The 22,088-nt window shown below is 33.9% G+C and overlaps 1 protein-coding gene across 1 annotated transcript in view; it reads left to right on the top strand.

Moving 5' to 3' along the window:
• Window positions 1-22,088, top strand: part of MDGA2 (MAM domain containing glycosylphosphatidylinositol anchor 2) — an 859,730-nt gene that overhangs the window by 829,330 nt on the left and 8,312 nt on the right. Inside the window, exon 15 of the mRNA XM_036028780.1 lies at window positions 11,429-11,559. Within this exon, the coding sequence (XP_035884673.1) occupies window positions 11,429-11,559 (131 nt within the window). The remainder of the gene's footprint in view (window positions 1-11,428; window positions 11,560-22,088) is intronic.

The following is a 22,088-nucleotide window of genomic DNA, read 5'->3' on the forward strand; positions in this document are numbered from 1 at the left end:
GTGAAACTGTGGTAGTGGGGGGGGGGGGGCAGAGGAAGTCACACAGGTCTACAAATCTTCATGTGCAATCCTAAAATTTAAAAAACTGAACAAAATTATTTTTAATGTAATTATTTGCCAGTGCATGCTAGCTTACTGTACATGTATTAGAATTGTCAATGGGTGTTCAGTTGATTTCTGAAAGAAGGCGGTTCTTTATTTCTTCCTTGTTCCCAAACATGTTACATGTTAATTCCTGTGACATTTCTGTGATTAATCCATGTTGCATATATCAGGGCACTTGGGTGCCTTTCAGCAGGACACAATCATTCTTCTCACTAAAATCTAGGGAAATATACTTGTCCTAGGTATTGACCAATCAATTAGCACTGGATGAGGGAGACAGTGTGTAGCCCAAAACTTCCCTCTCTGCAAATATTATGCCAAGACACTTACTCATCTGTGAACCTGGGGCATTTAGAGTCACTGATTTTCCAAATTAAAATATTAGTTCCATTGATTCTTTGGGAAAATCATATCCAAAAATGATTTGTCCTGAATTTCTAGTAGTCTAATCAAAGTTATTACTTCTTGAGTAACAATAAATAACTCTTATTGTTTTACTGTGACTAACAAATAGTATACCATTGATGAGATTCACCATTTTTTAATAATACAAAAATTGGTGATCATTTATACATTACTTAGAAAAGAGATTCCTCTTCGAAATAAAGTCAAATATGTGCATTATTTATTGCTGCATAACAGTTCCCATTAATATCTGCTCCTTAGAGCAATAAACATTTATTATCCCAGTTTCTGTGGGTCAGGAATATAGGTATGGTTGAGCCGGGTGCCTGTCGCTCAGGGCCTCTCATGAGGTTGCAGTCAAGCCAGCTGTCAGGCAGGTCTGGGTCTAATGTGAACATCTGACCTGGAGAGAATACACTTCCAAGCCTGCTCACGTGGTTTTCTGGTAGGCTCTTTCCCTCACAAGTGTTTCAATAAGGATATTGATTTCTTGCTGGCTGTTGGTCCGAGGCCTCTCGCAATTCATTGCCACATGGACATCTCTCTAGGATGGTCTCATGGCATGGCAGCAGGCTTCCTCCAAAGCAAGAAATCTAGGAGAGAGAGAAAACACATGCCTAAAGCTTTTTATAACCTGATCTCTGAAGTGACATCCAATAACTCTGCCTTACTGTATTTATTATAACTGAGTTAGTAATTTCAACCCACACTTGAGGGGAAGAAATTATACAAGAGTGTTATGATAGGAGGGTGAAACCATTAGGAGGTTTCTTAGAAGTTATATGCCACATTGTTATAATTTATTGTTAGTTAAATATTTCATCAAAATTGATTGAAGAAAAAATAAATGAAAGCTATTATGTGTTATCCTTTATTTAAGGATATTGTGTCAGATATTGTATATGATGCATTATCTAGCTATTGACAATAATATAAGATTATTTCAGCAATCCTCTAGGCATTTGATTTTTAATCAGTCAACTGAATTTCTAATGTTCTTGCAAAGAAATTGAATCTCATATTAGACCATAGGATATGACAAAAGCTTATTAAAACTTGGTAAAATATGTACTTCATTTATTTCTAGAAAGAAGAATGTGAAATATAAGCATCATATCTTGCTAAGAAATCAAAGATAAAGATACAAACAACACTTATGAATACATTCATTGAACTTGATAAGAATCATTTGATAAATTTGTGACTCTAGAAAGCTAATTTCAGTCTGAAAAAAGTGGGAGACAAGGAAGAGGAATTTGTTAGCAAAGCCTACTGCCATGAGTCACAAGAGTGAGGAAGAAGTTATAAAGTTAAAGAGTTGGTGGTATGGAAGGGCCCTAGTTTAAGAGAAATAAGGGTTTATGCCAAGGATAAGTTTAGAGATACAAAAAGCAGAGGGAAGAGATTTTTTTGAAGAGGTGGGAATCATAAATATTTGTAGGAGAAGCACCTGGGAAGAATGGAACTAAAGTCACTTCCACTGAGATGAGAAGAAATAATGTGGCATTTCATACATTCATAGATACAACAACAGCAAACAGGTATGAGATTTGCCTTTCTAAGAGACTCTACTTTCTTTGAAAAGTAATGCAAAGGTTCCATTTTCAAAGAGTAGACTGTTTTAGGGGAGTTCTAAATGGAAGCAAAACTGATGAGTGATAGAGAGCTGGAGAGTTTGGAGACTGGAACATCAGTCCACATTTTGAAATTTATTGTTTGATATAATGTTCAGTCTGACTCCCCATTACTTTTTGTGCATATTACTGATTACCCTGCCAACTGATTTCCTTGCTGTCTCCTTGGCCCACAGTTTCTGGGGGTAAAGATAATTCTGTAAAACCAGTAACTTAAAGACCTCAAATATGTTTGCCCTTCTAGCTTGATAGTCTATTCCAGTCATGTATGAATTATCCAAGTTGAACTGGATTGAATCTGAGGCCTCTTCATGTCTTTGTCCCACTGAACTGTATGTTTGCAGGTTGGGGGGCAGAAACATATCTCCCCACATCACACAGGGCCCTGCAAATGTAAATATTTTTCACATCCTATACATATTTATAAAGCAAATGAATGTTTTTCATCATCTTAGTAACTCATTTGTTCCTTCAGAAGTCAACTCAAGGACATTGGCTCAAACTCTTCCCACCCTTCTTGCTCCATCTTTGCCCATCACATCAGGTGCACATTTCATAATGTTTGTTACCTTGACTCCTGATATTTGAGAGTGCTAGGAAAATACCAAAAGAGAAAAAAAATTGAAAGTGTGGCATTTAGATTGGAAACAGAAGGTCTTCATCAAGAACCTATGGATAAATTTGGGAAAAAAATATAGAAGTGAATCATGACTTAATTTGAATTTCAACCTAAGTGCTCTGGGAGCCATGGCATTGAGGAAAGCAAAAGTGTCACGTAACTGTTGCCAACTGAAACAAAGAAAAAATCATCTTTATAAAAGTACTCTTACTAGTACAATGAACAATAACTTTACTTAGTCCTTTTAGAAAAATATAAAACTTATTGAAATAAAAATTTTAGATGTTGACAGACAGTAATACATTAGAGAATAAAATGTGTGTTTTGTGCTGAAATATTATGGTCCAGTTATGTCACATGATAAATAATGGAATATAGAAGTAAAATTGAATGAATCTGTTAAGTGCCCTCCAACTAAATTTGTCTTAATAAGATATTGCAGTTTATCTTTTGTATTGAAACCTTCTCAGTTCTAGAATTCAAAGATTTTAAACTGAAGACTTAAATGTTCTTACAGCAGATACAGAGAAGGTGAAGGTGACAATCTTTTGCATGGTTTTAGAAGTCTGATTTTTATTCTATAGTCGAAATCCATATTTTTTCTGATCAGAGTTAAAAAGTAAGATCCTTGCTTACACCTCAAATATGTCTCTCAAATAAAAAAAATTCTCACATATTTTTCCCTTGGAATTAGACACCATATGAGAGATAGTTTAAACCTTTTAAAAATCTTAAGATAAGGTGCCATTATGTTAGAACTTTGACTACATTGACTATAGGAGGAGAACAGCAGGATAAATAAATAATTTTGAGAGACTTGCATTCTGACAAATTACAAAAGACAAACCCTAAGTAGCTGAGGGAATAGATGAGGTTATTTAGTGCTCTCCATTTAAAAATTAGAGGATACCAAACCATGAGCTGTTTGAAAATAGTTGATATTAAGTTACTCTTTCTGTTTAGAATTAGTCAACACTTTCAGTGAAGTCCTGTATATATTTAATGTTAATAAGGCCAGTGTCATCAGTGTAAAAATAATGCCATAGGTAGGAGACATTCATAGTAATTTAACATTAATCTGTTTAATTAATATGCATTTTAATAGGGGGTTGGATAGAATCTAGCCAAGACTTATTACCACTTATAAATATTACAGACACTTGTCACAGACCCTCTAATACCACAATATGTAATAACTAATTCATTTACCTTTTAATTTCCTGGCTTTAAACTACTAACTATCCCCAGATTTATTTTCCTTATATTTAATTACTCATCTATGATGGGCTCTCAGACAATGTATATTAGAACTACAATGTTTAAACCAAATTAATGCTTTGACTGGTACAGGCTGATGTTTCAAAATATACAATTCTCAATTTTTAGTGTAATTAATAAAAATATTATTTTAGCAGTTAAATTAATGGTAAGAAAATGGGTTAACTGATTGTGTTTTTTACCAAGTGTACCAAACTTTTTAAACTAACTTCATTGAAAGTGTAAATGTGTTGTAATGAGTATTTTTACCCTTAGGTCTTGAAGTCATTCATTTTTGTTCAGTAGAATGCACATGTATGCCTAGTGTTTTGTTCAGGTTTCTATGGAGAATAAAATAGAATTGTGGTTACAAGTTCTTATTCAATGAATTGTTTATCATCTGTTTAGGGTAGTAAATTATAGAATAAAATAAAATTCAGAAAGTAATATACATCAAAATACATGATGAGCTCACACTATGGTTGAATAAGGGAGAGAACACTGGGAACAGCAAAGCTAATATAAATTTTCTATGAAAGACCCTGGCTGGCATAGCTCAGTGGATTGAGCATGGGCTGTAAACCAAAAGGTCACAGGTTCGATTCCCAGTCAGGGGACATGCCTGCATTGTGGGCCAGGTCCCCAGTTGGGGCTATAGGAGAGGCAACCACACATTGATGTTTCTATCTCTCACTTCCTCCATACCCCTCTCTAAAAATAAATAAAATCTTTAAAAAAATGAAATCAAGTTTCTTTAAAAAATTTTTTTCTGTGAAAGAGAAGAAATGTAAACCATCCTTCAAGAGAGTTAAATAGTAAACAGAAGGCAAAGGTTAAAGAATGTGAGAACTAGAGAAGAGGTAACAGTGTGAGAGTCGAGAATACTGTTCTTATGGCAAAGGAGGAAGAGTGGCAGTGTTTTAGGAAAATTTATTGGACATTAATGTAGAGATTCAACTGGAAACCAGAAGGCAAGGCATTGATAGCAAAAAATGAACTGACATTTGTTACTTAAGATTTTGCAATCATGTATTGAAAAAACTGTATGTACTATGCAGCCCTTTCTATTCAAGCAGAAAAAAATGATTTTTATGATTTTCCCTTCTAGTCTGTGTATGCAAAACAAATGATGTTAACAATTACTTATCAATATACATAGCTCTTGCCTGGGGCTAGATGATTTTGGCATGTCCTCATCTTTCATTAAATGTGAAATTCAAATTAAGAGTCTGTATTACTGATTAGAATAAAAATGTGATTTATATGCAAGTGATCCCCAGGCTTTGGAATAAATTAAGTTACAAAAAATTTCTATGAACTTGGTAATTCCAAGTATTTGTAGAAAATATATATGCACATTTTAGGACACATTTAAATTATTTGTCTAAAATATATAAAATAAATGTTTATGGTAAAATGTTTAAAAGTAATATGTGAAGTACTTAATGAAAAAAACACTGGGTAATATAACTATAAATAATCATGTACTCTGTATTTTATACAGTAATTTACATGAAAATATTAAAGTAAAAATTATGCTATTGCATATTGCCATGAATAACCCCAAAACCTGGCTCAGTGCTCATGCAATAATGCTGCACTTAGGTCAGTTAGCCTTTCTGGTTATAATCCCTCAGCCTGAGATAAGCAAAGTCTTCTCTACCTTCAGCACCTGAGTCTTAAGAAGTGGTGATCAAAAGGTGAGAATTAGGAAAGCAAGGAAAAGAAAAAGTTAAATTTTGTTTAGGCAACTTCAAACTTGTGTCATGGAACTACTAGCCTTTGAAAATCCTTGGGGATGATTAAATTCATACCTACTGACATCTGGTGCCTAGTAAAGCATAAACACAGTGCTTCTGAGGATTGAAAATTACTTTGAAAGAGTATTAACACAGTTCATCATATTCACTTTGGAATTTTTATTTTTTACTTTAATAATGTGCTATTATCAGCTTTGCTGAACCTAACCTCTCTTGAATCACTTTATTCTTTCACAAGTTTTAATTTTGTTGACCAAGATGATCTGAACTTGTTTATATAACTTTTGGCACTGAATTCTCTTTTATAAACTTAAAAAACTGGAAACTTGAATTGAAAGATAATCTTCTAAAAACACTGTTTATTGATCTCTACAATAGGCTATTGAATCAATAGTTAGTATTCACTGATTTTGAAAATGGAATATAATTAATAGTATATATTTCACAATAAGAATTAAATTATATATTTGGAAGAAGTTATTTCTATCAGCTATAGTTCTATTGCCTTTTTTTCTTATTAAACAAGTAATACCTGCTTTTTAAAATAAAGCCTAACCACAGTTGAATGTAGCTCATATAATCTATTCAAAAACTCATTCAACACCTGGGATAATTCAGACCTTACTTCTTTAGACACAAGACAAATATTTTCATGTAGTATATATTTAATAAATAGAATTTGAAATAATTCAAGTTTGAAATATATTACATATGTAAAAATATTTTATGAAAAATGTAAATGTGCTCACAGGAAAATTTTGTTTTGAGAAAAAATGTTATATTTACTATAACCTATCATTAATATAATAATGATAAGTCATATATATTAATATACTTCATTAAAGCATGTATTTATTTCTTTAAGTACATTCTGTAAGACATGTAATACACACTACTTTGTTAGTCTAATTACAACTAATAAGTCTAAAAAGTATTATTTTTTAAGATTAAATAAAATGTCCATGTATTGATTTGATGACAGGATAGATTTCTGTTACCTGAATAAAAATGAATGTTTATGCTCCTCAAGAGACATAAGACTTCCTTATAAAATGGCAATTCATTAATTGCCATCTATGTACATCAGCACCTCATGTTTGTTGGAGTATTTACTGGTAATTTTTATGTGGGACAACTGGTACTGCATTGGTAGCTTAGAAAGGGTATCCTTCATTCATTAAATGAAAGCTAAAAGGACTTCTACTAGGTAGATAAGTTAAGGGGTTACATTTAAAAAAATACGAAAAGATTTGCTCTGACTGGTGTGGCTCAGTGGATTGAGTGCCCACCTGTGAATCAAAGGGTCATGAGTTTGATTCACATTCCTGGGTTGCAGCCTGGGTAGGGAATGCTCAAGAGACAACCACACGATGATGTTTCTCTTCCTCTCTTCTCTCTTTCTTCTCCTTTCAAAAAACAACTAAATAAAATCTGTTAAAAAAAGATAAAAGTAAAAAATATACAACAAAAGAAAAAAGATAACAATACTTTGCTTTCTGAAAAAGCAGTAAAGTGTTAAGGAGAAAGCAGTAGAGCAGCATATCACAGCCCAAACCAGTCAGTTACCACAGATCCAGACATAGGATGTAGCAGACCCAGCCCTGAAATAGAGGAGGAGTGCTTTTCTTATTTAATTCATAGACATTATTATTCAAATAATTTCTGAAAGGAATGTGCTGTACAATACATTGTTAGTCCAGTGACAGATAACTTATAGGTTCAAAAAAGTATTACTTTATTTACAGTTTAACACCATTTATTAACTAATTGGGTTTGATTTACTTGCAATCCCTCCCTGTCGCATATTCATGTCCAAAACTAGAATGAAATGACATTACACAGAAGTATGCTCTGCCAGTGGTTCTGCTTTTGGCATGTGGTTACTATTCTGATGCAAAGGCACCAGCACCAGCAAACAAGAAAAATTGAGCCACACTTAGTTCTTAAAAAGAGATGGACTCAGAAAGCTGCTCCTTGACATAATAGCTCACCCACACAATGGAAAAATCCCAGAAAGTTCAATGCTTAAATGGCCCAAAGCCATAAATGCGTTTCCACTTTTCTCAAATTGTTGAATTTTTAAGTAATAGTGAAACCTCAGTTCATCAGTCCTGCAGCTTTAGATCTTAGAACAGGAGCTAACAAAATCTAACTTATTCTGTGTTCATAAAAGAAGGTCCAACAGTGTTTTGGGGAAGTGATGCCACAGGAATATTTAGCATTCCTTAGACAGGAATGCTAAAGGCAAAAGGAAATGAGCACGAGAGTGACAGCGAGAAAATAAGGCTCCAGTGAAAATTCCACACTACAAAACGAGGCTAATATGACCATAGTAAAGGAAGCACACGTTTTGAAAAAGGTGTACTGACAGTTCAGGTGAAATAAAATTTGTATAGCATATGCTTTATGTTTTCCATAAAATACATAAGGATACAAACTTTATGCAATGATAAAAGATAAAAATTATATAGCAATTGACTCAGGAAAAGATAAGGAACTGGAACTGGATAAATGAGTAAAATAAAAGGGAGCTTGGTAAAATCAAAAAAGAAGGTAAGAAAAAAAGAGAGAGAGAACTCATGGACACAGACAACAGTGTGGTGATTATGGGAAGGAAGGGGATGGGTGGAAGTGGAAGAGGGTTTGGGAGGATAAATGATGATGGAAAAATACAATAAAATAAAAATAATAAATTAATTCATTAAAAAATAAAAGGTAAGATGATAAATTATACAACAACCAAATAAAGATGACAATTGAAAGAAAAGAAGAGAGTATACACTGTGGAAAATAAAATCAGTAATGCAGAGGACAAGTTAGAGATTATTTCTTACATTGAAGGGGAAACAGACAGAAAATAATAGATTCTGGAGCAAAAAGTGATCATGTAACATAGAAAGATAAAAAAAAACTGGAGAATTTTATTTATAAATACACATGCATTATCCCCAAATAGAATACTAGAAACTTGTATCAACCATAATAAGAAAATAGTAGTCCATTATCAAGTGAAACTTATCCCTGTAATAATCATAGTTCAACATTAAGAAATTTACTAATATAAATATAATCTGTTGTATCAATAAAGAGAAATATTATTTTAACATCTTGAGATCTAATAATAAAACCTAGTGAAGACTATGTATGAGATGTAATTGTTCATAGTTTAACTAATTTTAATTCCTCCAAAAAGCTAATGCTAGTTACTTACCATTTACCTGATAAGGAAGTTGAGACAAAGAGATTAAGAGACTAAGCAAGTTCACCTAGTTAGTAAGTGACATCTGTGGTGTAAAGAATGTAGTCTTTGTCATTATTTAAAAAGTGGGTATTCGTATTTATGCATTTGTGTGTAATGTAACTATGTGTGGTCTTACATATAAATAGGCAAAAATTGCACTTAAAATCTGAAAGATAAATTACTCTGTACCATATAGATCTGTACCATAAATTACTCTGTACAGCTATAGATCTACATTAAAAAAAAACCTGAAGGATCACATACCAAATTCTTGAGGAAGTTACTTCTGACTAATCAGTTTAATGATGATTTTTATATTATCTTTTCTGCTTTTCAGTATTTATGTGCAATATTCAAATGAACGAATGCACATACTATGGAAGATATCTGCATAAAATACATATCAACATCATATCAATAACATGATTAACATGATAACATATCAATAACGTGATTATCTGTAATTATCAAAATGAAGGTTTCTGAAGCCATTCAGTACTAACTTTTTCTAGACAAGTTCTACTGTAATAAACAATGATTAAAATGGGCAAAATATATTGTTATTGTTTTCAGAAAATATTTTCTTAAAAAAGAGGCATGGCAAAACTGAAGTATAATGACAAAACAGTAATAAAGCGATCTCCATAGGAGTCCTATTCTCTGCCTGAGGACAATTTCCTGGGCCTGGCACAGGGCCATGAGGTTCCAGCAGAATGTGGAGATCCCACCGAGTTCAGGAGGCAGAGATTAGAGTACTGGGCAACTGAAGTCATTAGAATCTCTCCGTGAGTCTGGTTAACGGAAACAAAAGAAGTGTGCTATTGACTCTAGAAGTTTGAATGGGGTTCTCCATAAGCCTTTCCTGAAGGCTAGTCCGTTCTTTTTTTCAGAGTATAAAACCAGTGTCTACAATAGGGGCTTATGGAGTTGACAGCAGAACAGAGATGAGGTGCTTAGAGTCCTGGGAGCAGAGCATTAGGGAATTTTGAAGTTTAAGGCACTTAATTTTTTAATAGTTCATTTTTATTGTATTTTTAATACCATATATCCCCCAAACCCTCTTCTACCTCCACCCACCGTTCTCCCCTCCTCAGCCTTCCCAATCCCCACACTGTTGTCCCTGTCCCTCTTTTTCACTGATCCCTCCGCCCTCCCACCCCCACCTGTCAGCCTGGTCTCTATCTGTGAATCTGTCTCTATCTGCTTGTTAGTTCAATTTGTTCAGTAGGTTCCACATATCAGTGCAATCATGTGGTACTTGTCTTTCTCTGACTGGCTTATCTCACTTAGCATAATGTTCTCCAGGTCTACCCATGTTGTCTCTGCACCCATGCTGTCTTAAACTTCTTCTTGAAGTTTAAGCCATTTAGAATATAGGATGTGATAAATGTCCCTGGTACATGAAGAAAACCAGAAGGCTGTTTCATAGTAGTTGGAACAATGCCCTGGAGAAATTTTCTCTAATAGGGTTAATACTAAGTACTTCATATGATTGTTGAGAGGATTAATTTTTCATCTGAAGTGTTCAACACAAATATTATTAGCACCTTCATTACTGTTATTGCTATGAGCAGGACATGAAATTATCAAAAGGTATATATCAAATTATGAGACAAAGCTACTTTTCTTTTGATTTTGAAATTTATACAAGAAAAATAAGACAGGTAAAGTCAACTTCAAAACAGGTGCTAACTGGTAATATGACAACAGGATTAGCGTCAGATTTTGGCAAGTCAGTCAAGTCAGAACGTGATCACGGGCTATAGCAGTTTCCTATTACTACTGAAACAAATAGGTTACCACAAACTTTGTGACTTAAAAAAAAACACAAATTTGTTATCTTACAGTTTCAGAGGGCAGAAATCTAAAGTGAGAAAATGAGTATAATGGGGCTAAAATTGAGGTGTTGGTAGGGCTAGTTTCTTCTGAAAGCATCATCTGCTTCCTGCCGTTTCTGGCTTCTAGAGGCTACTTGTGTTGACCTCCCGGGATCCTTCCGCCATGTGCAAATGCAGCTTAGAGTGTCTTATTTCACATGACCTTTTCTTGTGTATCACATTCTCCTTGACCTCAATCCTAAAATGGTATATGTGATTATATTTAGGATGTACCCAGACGATCTAGAATAATCTCGCCACCCAAGATCCTTAACTTAATCACAATGGCAAAGCCTTTTTTGTCATTTACAGTAAACTTTACAGGTGCTAGGGATTAGGAAGCTATCTTTTGGAGCCCTGCCACACAGCTGAATGAAGGTCGTAAGAGCAAGACTGAAAATAAGAAGGGAAGAGAGGAAGAGAAACTAGAATGTTCTGAAAATCTTTAATTGCTAAAAGTGTTTGGTCAAAGAGCAGTACATTTGAAGCAAAAGCAATTATACAAATTAAAATTTAATTGTTACTTTTAGGTGTTTTAAACGTTTATCTACGTTTGAAAGGGCAGACAACAATAGAGAATCCGCTGTGGTCTTCAAGTGGGAATAAAGGACAACGATGGAATGAGGCTCATGTTAATATATATCCAATTACTTCATTTCAGGTAAGAAACACAATTTCCTCCAATAGATTGCTGTTTGCACATGAGCATAGGGTTAAAGGCAGAGCCTCAACAAATACTTGAATATAAATATTCAGAAACTCTGCAATATAATCATTACAACAATAAGATGATTAAGGTTATCTTTAGTTGTAAAAGCTGTTTTATAAAGAGAAATGCCCTTTTTCTCTATTGATTAACATCTAGGAAGTAATGTGTTTGAATAATAGTCTATCAAATGATTTGCCTGGAGAAAATATAATCCATTTCTATAAAACCACTCTTGTATATTTTGTTCCCTGAAGACAAATAAAATAGGTTCTTATAATAATGAAAGCTGAATAATCAATTCTCAATTAATATGTTTGAATTTTACTTAATGCAATTTTATTTATTTTTGCAAAATGTGTCACTTTGAGGCAATGTCATTTTAGTAATTTATCACAAAGTCAGAGAACTTTAACAGGTTATTTTTCTTTGTTTTTATATAGAAAAGAAGTAAGGCTTAGATTCAGTTGAGAGTTGGCTGCAAATATATAATAGAACTTGTAATGACTATAACAATGGCCATGATGGCTAGAAACAATATTTCTTGAAACTACTGCAGTGGAGAAAATAATGTGCTTTTACTGATTTTTAATAATTATATCTGTATTAGTATATTAATATATACCCATTACTTAATTGGGTTAAAAATTTTCCCCACTGGTAATTTTGGATGCATTCCACAGTATAAACTGTAAGGGTATGGAAAATCTGAAAGCTCCAATTATGCCATTTTTTTGATGAAGTGTCCTTTTTCTTATAATCTAACCTATAAAATTCTAATGGCTTTTGTTTGGAAATTGCACTTCTAAATCTAGCCAGGATGATAAAAATGCATACAGTTGTTCACAATGGTAAAGAATAATGTAGTAAGACTAGCTGATTATCTACAAACACAAAAAAGCTACTGAAACCATAAACCCTAGGAATCATTTTGTTTCTATAACAGAGAATACAATTGTGAAAATTGAATCTATGGCAATACATCATGAAATCAAATTGAACTGTGGAGACTGAACTCCAGAGAGCATTAATCATAAAAGTAACTTAATGTTAAAGTGTGCATACCTATATAGGCATCAAATATCCCTTCTTTTTTAAAAGTTGATGTTCGTCCAAACATATTTTTGCTTCCTACATGACTACCTTGTTAACATAAAATTATCAATCAAATATGTGTACAGTAAGTTATTTACAAGAACAATTAATGTTTCCTTCATGATAACCCTTTATTGACATAGACATCAATTTAATAGCTATTTACTGAGTACTATCAGGACAATCATTTCTTGTCATTGGCAACAGTTCAATAAATAGTCATTCAGCCACTACTCTTTGTCAGGTACACTGCTCTGCATAAAGATTTAAAAATTATTATTTACCTCAGAATGATGGAAATACACACACATCTAAACACATACCTCACATGCTGCAATAATTGAGTTAACAGAGACATGCATGTAGCTCCATGAGCACACTTAACCAAGAGAAGCTGACTGTAGGAGGTGAAACCTGAGCTGTACAGAGAGATTGGAAATCAGATAAAGGGCTAGCATTAATATTGCAGCAGAATTAGTAATAAACAAAGATATTGAGGTTATGTAACACAAGCTGGCCAGAGAAACAGAGAAATCTTTACCTGGAATTTGGTTCCCAAGAATATATCAAAGACTAGTGTGAGGTGAGGTTTAGGGGCCTAAGGAGTTTGGCCAATGGGCAGCATTGACAGATTTTACTCAGGGAATGACCTGCTACATCACTCAGGTTGTTGTATGGAAGACAAGGAGGTAAAATTTGCTGGAAAGCCAAGTAAGATGCCATAAAAAATGTTAAAGGGAAAATCTAGGGAAGTGGTTTAAAGAAAAGTGGATGATTTTTAAATTATGCTTAGGTGTAAAAGCCAGCAGAATGTTTTCTATGTTGGGAGTTTGAGCAGTAGCCATCAATGACTGAGACCTTTCCAACAAGGGGATTTTGGGTAATACTTGGACAACATGTTACTTTCAGCCACAAAAGAGGAAAAGAGACAAGCTTTAGAGAGGAATATGGCTGCTCCTCTCTTGGACATGTTAATATAAAGCACCTGTGGAATACCATTTTGGAGATGCACAGAAGGTTGCCGTATATGTTTATCTGAAATATTCTGGACACATGCTTGTGTGTCAGCAGGTGTGTGTGCTGCCTAAAACCGAGGCGTGGTTGATGTTCCCGAGGAAGAGTGCACGTGTGTGAACACTGGTTAAAGGACAGACCATGCAGAACACTAAGTGATCATTAACAGGAACTGTGGAAGAGGAGTTTGGTCCTGTTGTATTTTGTAGAGTTAAAGGGAAGCAGATCCAGGAAAGTTTGCTGCCCACGGAATTTAAAGCCAGTAGTACTCAAATTGGAAAGCAGGTTGAGTTCAGGGGACTAGTCCTTCCAGAGAGTATCCACTCAAGAAATTTGAATAATGTGGTAAAGAAATTAAGGAAAACCACGTTCTTAACTGCATTACTCATTTTTCAGAATTACTAGGATGACCTACAGGCAGATATTAAATTGTGAGTGCACATAGTTATTTTATTATATCATTTTTTTACAGTAGAAAGGGTATAGATTTTGCTTTATTTTTTATTTGTTTATTGTTTTGAGTGAGTGAAACCTTTATTTACGATGTTGCAACAGGGAGAATACTGAAGGGAATGTGTCCCTCCATATAAGCAATGACAGGGGTTTCACAGAAGGAAAAGACAAAAAGCAGAGTGCCAGCTCCATGTTTGATGTTGCAATCTTAGAGAAAGAAATTACTTTTCTTTCTGACTCAACCATTTTTCGTCCATTGCATCCTGTTCCCAGACCTCGGATTTAAAAAGGGATTCAAGATGTGAGTCAGTCTTTTGTTACCAGGAAGCATGTGGTCAGTGTAAATTCAGAGCAAAACATTTTACTGCTCACTACAAATGACAAGTTTTCCATAGCCTCCACATTTACATATTAAATTCACAAAAAGAGATTTACAAAAATGTTCAAAGCAGATGTTCAAGTATGTTCGAATGAATAAAGCTTTATTCACAATGGGTCAGAACTTAGAGAACTTCCCTGTAATCAGTTCTTCTCATTCCAACTGAGTAATCAGACTGGGTTTGCATGGTTGGTGTGCAAAGCATTTATTATTTCTGGTGCTTTTTGTTCCTTTTCTGTAGATCCATGTTTCCATATGGTATCAATTTTATTTTGCCTGAAGGACTTCATTTAATAGATATTGTAGAGTGGATTTGCTAAACATGAATTCTTTTCACCTTTTGAACTTCTGAAAAAGTCTGTATCACCTTTATTTTTTCAAAGACATTTCCTCGGAGTATATAGTTAGTATTCTGATGTTTCTTTTTGAAACCTTAAGGATGCTGTTCTGCTGCTTTTGTTTCTATTGTTTCCAAAGATAAATTTGCTGACACTCTTAGATTTTGTCTTTTATATGTAATGTGACATTTTTTATTGCTTTTGAGATCTTTTTATCACTAGTTTTGAGCAGTTTAACTGTAGTGTGATTTTGTGTAGATTTCTTCATTTTTCATGCACTTGGGTTTCATGGAAATTCTTGAATCTGTGGGTTTATAGTTTTGATGAAACAAGGATTTTCTGGCTAGCATTCCAAAAGTGTTTTTGCACCCCCTCTTCCTTTGAAAACTACAATTATGCATATATAAGGAAGGACCAAAAAAAGGAATTTATTTATAAAAACTTGTGTGCTTATTCTTACATGTTTAAACTTAGGTCACCTTCAAAGTACTCTCCATTGCATGCAATACACCTTTTCAGACAGTTTTTTCTACTGTTCAAAACAGTTTTTTAACTCATCAGTTTTGATGCCTTTTAGTGCTTCTGCCTTTTTTTTTGTTTGTTTTATCTCTTCCACATCAACAAAATGGTTCTCTTTGAGAACTTTTTTCATCCAGGGAAACAAAAGAAAAAAAAACCTCTCTCAGGGTGAGATCAGGTGAATAAGGACAGCGACATGGGATCATGCCATTTTTGGTCAAAAACTGCTGACTCATCATGGTGTGGGCCAGTGAATGAGTAAATCACCCATCGTGAAATGGGCAGATGCATTTTAAGAGTCTGCAAAAAAAATCACTGAGGCTAAATGCCACTTCTCACAACAATGCCAGCTAGTACACTGATACAGATGGGTTCCTAGAACCCTGACCTCTCAGGGAAAAACTATACTACAAGGACCCTACCCTCCAGAAGATAATTCTGGATCTTTGGTGGGTCCCCCTCATATAAGTCCTTTCAAAGGTGTTACATAGCTCATTAAGGCTTCAAAATTTTTATTCTTTTCTATTTGTGTTTAATTTTGAATAATTTTTATTCTGTCTTCACATTCATTAGTTATATCTTTTGAAATATCTAATCTGCCTTCAATACTATTTAGTGTATTTTTCATCTCAGCTATTGTACTTTTCATCTCTGTAAACTCAATTTGAGTCTTTAGAAATGTGTCTCATGTCTCTAGTTAATGTTTTAAACATATGAAGTCAAATTATAGTAATTGTTTTAGTGTCATTGCTTGCTAATGCTAACATCTATGTCAGTTCTTGATTGGTTTTGACTATATTTTTTTCCTCCTCACAAGTCATTGTATTCCTGTTTCTTTACATGTCTGGTAGTCTGATTGGATGTCAGACACTGAATTTTACCTTGAAAGGTGTAAATACTCTTCTGTAAATATTCTTTAGCTTTCAGGGAATGTTAACTTACTTGGAAAGAGTTTATCATTGTTGGTTTTGCCTTTAAGATTTGTTAGGTGACTTAGTAAATGTACTTCTGGGTATATATTGAAAGATATCCAATTTGGATTGGATTGACTAATTTGAAAGAATATATGCACCCTTGTGGTATTTACAATAGCAAAGGTATAGAAGCAACATTAGTGCATATCAGTATATGACTGGATAAAGAAACAGTGGCACATATATACAATGGAATATTATTCAGCCAGAAAAAAAAAGAATGAAATCTTACCATTTGTGATAGCCTGGATGGACCTAGAGAGTATTATACTAAGTGAAATAAGTCAGTCAAGAAAGACAAACACCATGATTTCACTGATTTCACTCATATGTAGAGCCTAGAGAACAATAAAAATGAATAAACAAAACAGAAACACACTCATAGTTACAAGGAGGGGAGGAGGGTTAGGGGACTGGGTGAAAAAAGTGAAGGGATTAAGAAGTATCAATCAGTAGCAATAAAATAGTCATGAGGATCTAAAGTACAGCATGGGAAATATAGTCAACAATATTGTAATAAGTGTGTGTGGTGCCAGGTGAATGCTGGAAATATCAATGGACGCTTTGTAAAGTATGTGATTGTCTGACCACTTTGCTATAAACCTGCAACCAATACAAAATCACACTGAATATAAACAATAATTGAAAAAAATGGAAAAAAAGAAAAAAGGTTGTTAGGCGAGACCAGAGCAGTGTTTAGTATAGGGCCAATTATTTCTCACACGAGGCAAGAGTCTTCTGAGTACTCTACTCTAGACAGTGCCCCATGGATTATGAGATTTTCCAAGACTTGTGTGAGCTGGGTACTGTTACTTTAAATGCATCCCTCTGGTTCTTTTTCAGGTTTTGAGTAGTTCCCTCAAATTAATGTCCTGATCAGCACTGTTCCGAATGTATGAGGGGCTCCTCTGCAGATTTCTCTTTCTCTGCAATTCTTTTTTGATGGTATTCTACCCTGCACACTCCAGGTGCCTCAAGCTACTGGGACTCTGAACTCTATCTCCTCAACTCAGATGTTGTAATGGGCTCCACCTTTGTTCTGCTTACACTGTGGTCTATAAGTTCTGTACTGGACAGTAGTAGGGCTGTGTGATTCCCATCTCTCAGGGATCACTGCTCTTCATTACCTGATGTTTTGTATCCTGAATATCATCATTTCTTAAATTCTGTCCAGTTCTTTGGTTGTTTCAGATGGAAGGATCTATTTAGTTCTTAGTACTCTCTCTTGGCTAGGAGAAAGTCAAAACGTAAAGATTTTGAATCATAAGTGTGTTTCTAAGCTATTTAAATTAATGATAAATAAAATCATTTTTAGATATCAATATTTTTTCATACCCTAATGTATTTCTAGGTCCATTGGCTAAGGATTTCCCTTTATTTCATAAATCTTGATTGTTGAAGGAAACATGAAGCACAAATATACAATCCTATCCTTTTTATCTGTTTTTGTTTTATTTTGTTTTTTATTTTCATCCTTTGAACTTTTATCAAAGGATTTTTTACTAAAAAATTGTTTATAACCTATGAAGCTTTTCAGAAATATAGGAAAGCATGGCAACAATTGTATGAAATATATTTACATAAAAATCAAGTTCTGAGAAGTTTTAATGTTATTCAAATGTAGCTTTGTGGCATTCTAAGACATCTTTAATTCAAGTGGAAAGGATATCTCTTACCTCTTCAAATTCTTTTTTGTGTTGTTTTTCTTTATTTTTATTTTTTATTTTTTTTATTTTTATCAAATCATTTTTATTGTTGTTTGGTTAAAGTTGCCCCACTTTCTTACCCTTGCTCACCCCTAGCCCATCCTCCCCAACTCCCACAGTCAATCACCACCCATTGTCTGTGCCCATGAGTCCCCATTTGTGTACCTTGGTTTGCCCTTTCTCCTTTTTTCTCCCATTATTCCCCTCCCCCTCCCCCTCTAGTCACTGTCAGTTTGTTCTTTATTTCCAGGTCTCTGATCCCATTTTGCTCATTTGTTTATTTTGTCAATTAGGTTGCACTTATAGGTGAGATCATATGGTATTTGTCTTTCACAGCCTGGCTTATTTCACTTAGCATAATGCTTTCCAGTTCCATCTATGCTGTCAAGAAGGGTGGGAGTTCCTTCTTTCTTTCTGCTGCATAGTATTCCACTGTGTAAATGTATCATAGTTTTTTGATCCACTCATTTACTAATGAGCACTTAGGCTTTTTCCAGCCTTTGGCTATTATAAATAGTGCCAATATGAGCTTAGGGATGCATATGTTCTTTTGCATTGGTGACTCTGTATTCCTAGAGTATATTCCCAGCAGCAGAATTGTAAATGCAATATAAGTGATTGTGAGCCTCTGATTCACTAACACTTGCATTGTTTTATTCATTTGGAGTTACATACCTTTGAATTAGTTTGGTCCATAATCCCTTTATAAAATAACCACTTACAAAATTCTTGCAGTGTGTCCAATTAGTTTGCTTAGCTGCAAATGAAATTATTTTGTAGTCCATTTCAGGGTAAATTGAAGTTTTGTCATACTGAAATTTCTTTTGTGGCTCTTTTTCTAGAATTAATTTAGCATGGTCAGTGCTTGTAATGAAAATACATTTTGCTGGATTTAGGAGAATTAGGGTAAATTTTCCAACAAAAGTAAAATTAATAATGTAGTGTTAGTCTTATAATATCACATATTTCATATTTTACACTGAGGAAAATATTTAATCATTCCTTTTAGTACCTTGCTTCTTTTATAGCATATTCTAAATGTTTTCTAGAGACATTGTGGCACATAAAATATTATCATTTTATTTTCTTAGTTATAGCTGAAAGTAATTCTGGAGAATTTCTGTTCTTATATCCTCATTTCAATATTTGGATATAGGTTTTGAGACTATCTTAAATCACACTAATAATTGACATTAAGCAAGGATTATAAAAAAGGTTATGGTGCTACTATGGTATCATGCTGACTTCATATTTATCTGACTAAGCATAATATTAATCTGGAAAATGTTATCCTCCTGAGTAGCCATCACACACTCATGTGGATACACAGTGAGCATTCTGTGCCAGATTCCACGGCAATTATGTAAACATGATGATGGCTCCAGAAGCAACCACAGAAAACATTTTCCAATTGCAGTTCACAGTGCAATTTCTTTCTTTCTGTCTTTGCCAACAATTGCCAACAATTACACTCTCATGGTATTATTTCAGATAAAGAGCTTTGCCAACTAATTGACTTTTATCCAGCAAGTTGGACCAGCAAAGTCTTCTGAAATTAAACTCATTGTTCATATTTGTATAGCTTCCCCAGGGAAGAAGCTAAGGCTACCTACCTGATTTATTCTGTTGCCTGTCTTCAAATCTCCTTTGTAATGGTTAAGGCTAGCTCAATTATTTGCTGACCCAGCAAAAAAATAAAGGTAAAATGACTTATGTTAATTTACATTTAATTAATATTTTCAAATATATTTATATCCTTAAGTTTATCCAAGCATTGTATACTGTCAGTTTTCACACTGTATTCTTGGACTTTGTGTTTGCCATAGCAATGATGATCAGAAGGCATGTATCTCTCCTCAGGAAAAAATAATGTTGCAAGCATTGGCAGAAGGCACCATTAATGCTCAAGTCAGATGATCAGAGGAGCACTGTATTCTTGGACTCACCCTCTACTTTTACTCATTAGTGCTGCATGTAGCTAGCTATTCTTCTCTTACTCAGAAATTATACATGAATATAAGCTTTGACAGCATCACCTATATCTCTGTCTCTATATTCACATCGATGTATAAAGCATTATAATGCATGTAAGAAACTGTCAGTCTATGAATCAATAATTTTGTGTGGTATAATTCTAATACAGAAATATTTATATAAATATATATTTAAACATATATATATATTTAAAGTTCCACTTGAATTTACAAACCAAAAGTTAACTTTCTGATTACACAGTATTTCCTGCATACTGTGTTTGCTGAATTGCATACACATACTGTGAAAACATTAAAATTTAAACTTGTCATTTCAGTGAGAAAAACCCTTTTCAATAATATCAACATGATGGTGTATGAGGAAGATGTTTGCATAATCTGAACTCTCTTTTAGAAGGCCTAAACCTCAACATTTTCTCCCTAAGTATCTAGATGTTGTTAATTTATTCTTCATGGCATTTAAACCAAATGCATTTTGGAATATAGAAGAGGAAAAGAACATCGTTTTAGCTCTGTAACATAATGGTAGTCAGAACCACAATGGTGCTTCATAAAATTTGACATAATTTAAGCTATTCCATTAGAGAGCATTTTTTCATTACATACAAGTCATGTCTTCCAAGTGTGGATACATCATATTATAATTAATTGCTAGAGTTCTTCATTTTTATATTTGAGAAAAATTACCACCAAGGATTTATTTTTATAAATACTTGAAAGTTGGTTCTTTGTGCATTCTTAAATTTAGTGTCGATGCATCTTATCTGTTTTCTATCTCATAGTCAAAACAATATACAAACAAATATCTGTTTAAGTCTAGAAGCCATTCATGAGTACTAGAATCTAGAAAATTTTGTTATAATAATACACAGATGTAATTTTCATTGGAGTTCAGAGCATAAACAGAACAATGCAATAAATATTTCTTATGAGAGTCAAGACAAGTTAAACCCCATCCTCTGTTCCCTGAAGGGCAAAACTGCTGCGGAGACTAACCAGAAACAAACATTCTCCTCAGGACTTTTATCTTCCTGCTCAAATTGGATCCTGAGGAAGACTACAGTACTTCTCTGGCCTATTTGATTAGATTTCCTGTTGTCATGGAATAACAAATAAATATTAAAAATACTGATTATAACTGCACCAAGACTGTGATTGAAATTATTTTTATCATTCTAGTAAAAACTGCCCCTCATCCCTGATTTATTTCCACACAATGTATGAAATACCTGCTATGTTTATATAGGAAGTAATCAACTTGCTTCATACAGTGACAAACTCTTTATTATTCATAGTTGTGCAGATAAATGTAAATAATAGATTTACAAATCGGCCTACTTCTTTTACTGTAACAATTCATTCATGATCACCAAGGAATGGAGTATTCATGTAAGAGAATGTTCCAGGTATGGGCAGTCATCTGGACACATGAAACTTGGACATTCTCTGATTTGTATTTTTGCTTCTCAGACAACTACAACCTACAGTCAACATATTGCCATCCAAAGGTAGCACACATGTTTAGTTATATCTGTCAGTTAACACTCCGTCTCAGCCTGACCATGACAAAAAGGGAGCAGCTTCTGTCACAACCTCTCTGCCTTGGGTCTTTTATCTTTAGGATAAATCTAGATTTCAACTTCTGTTCCTGATCAAGCTGCACAGAGAGGCCAAAGGAAGGGAAGACAAAGGAAATTAGAGAAAAAGTAGGGGTGTTTAACATTTAAAAGTCAGTAACAGAACTTTTGAAATGCTATGAGTAATGACAAGATCATTCTAAGAAAAGCAGTCTTGAAAATTTCAGGGATCATTTTGATGATTTATATATTTTAATTTTGATTTTTAAAAAGATTTTATTTATTTTTTAGAGAGAGGGGAAGGGAGGGAGAAGAGAGGGTGAGAAACATCAATGGTGTTTACTTCTCATGTACCCCCTACTGGGGACCTGGCCCACAACCCAGGCATGTGCCTTGACTGGGAATTGAACAGGTGACCCTTTGGTTCGCAGGCCT

The sequence above is a fragment of the Phyllostomus discolor genome, chromosome 1 (genome assembly GCF_004126475.2).
Source record: "Phyllostomus discolor isolate MPI-MPIP mPhyDis1 chromosome 1, mPhyDis1.pri.v3, whole genome shotgun sequence".
NCBI classification, from domain to species: domain Eukaryota; kingdom Metazoa; phylum Chordata; class Mammalia; order Chiroptera; family Phyllostomidae; genus Phyllostomus; species Phyllostomus discolor.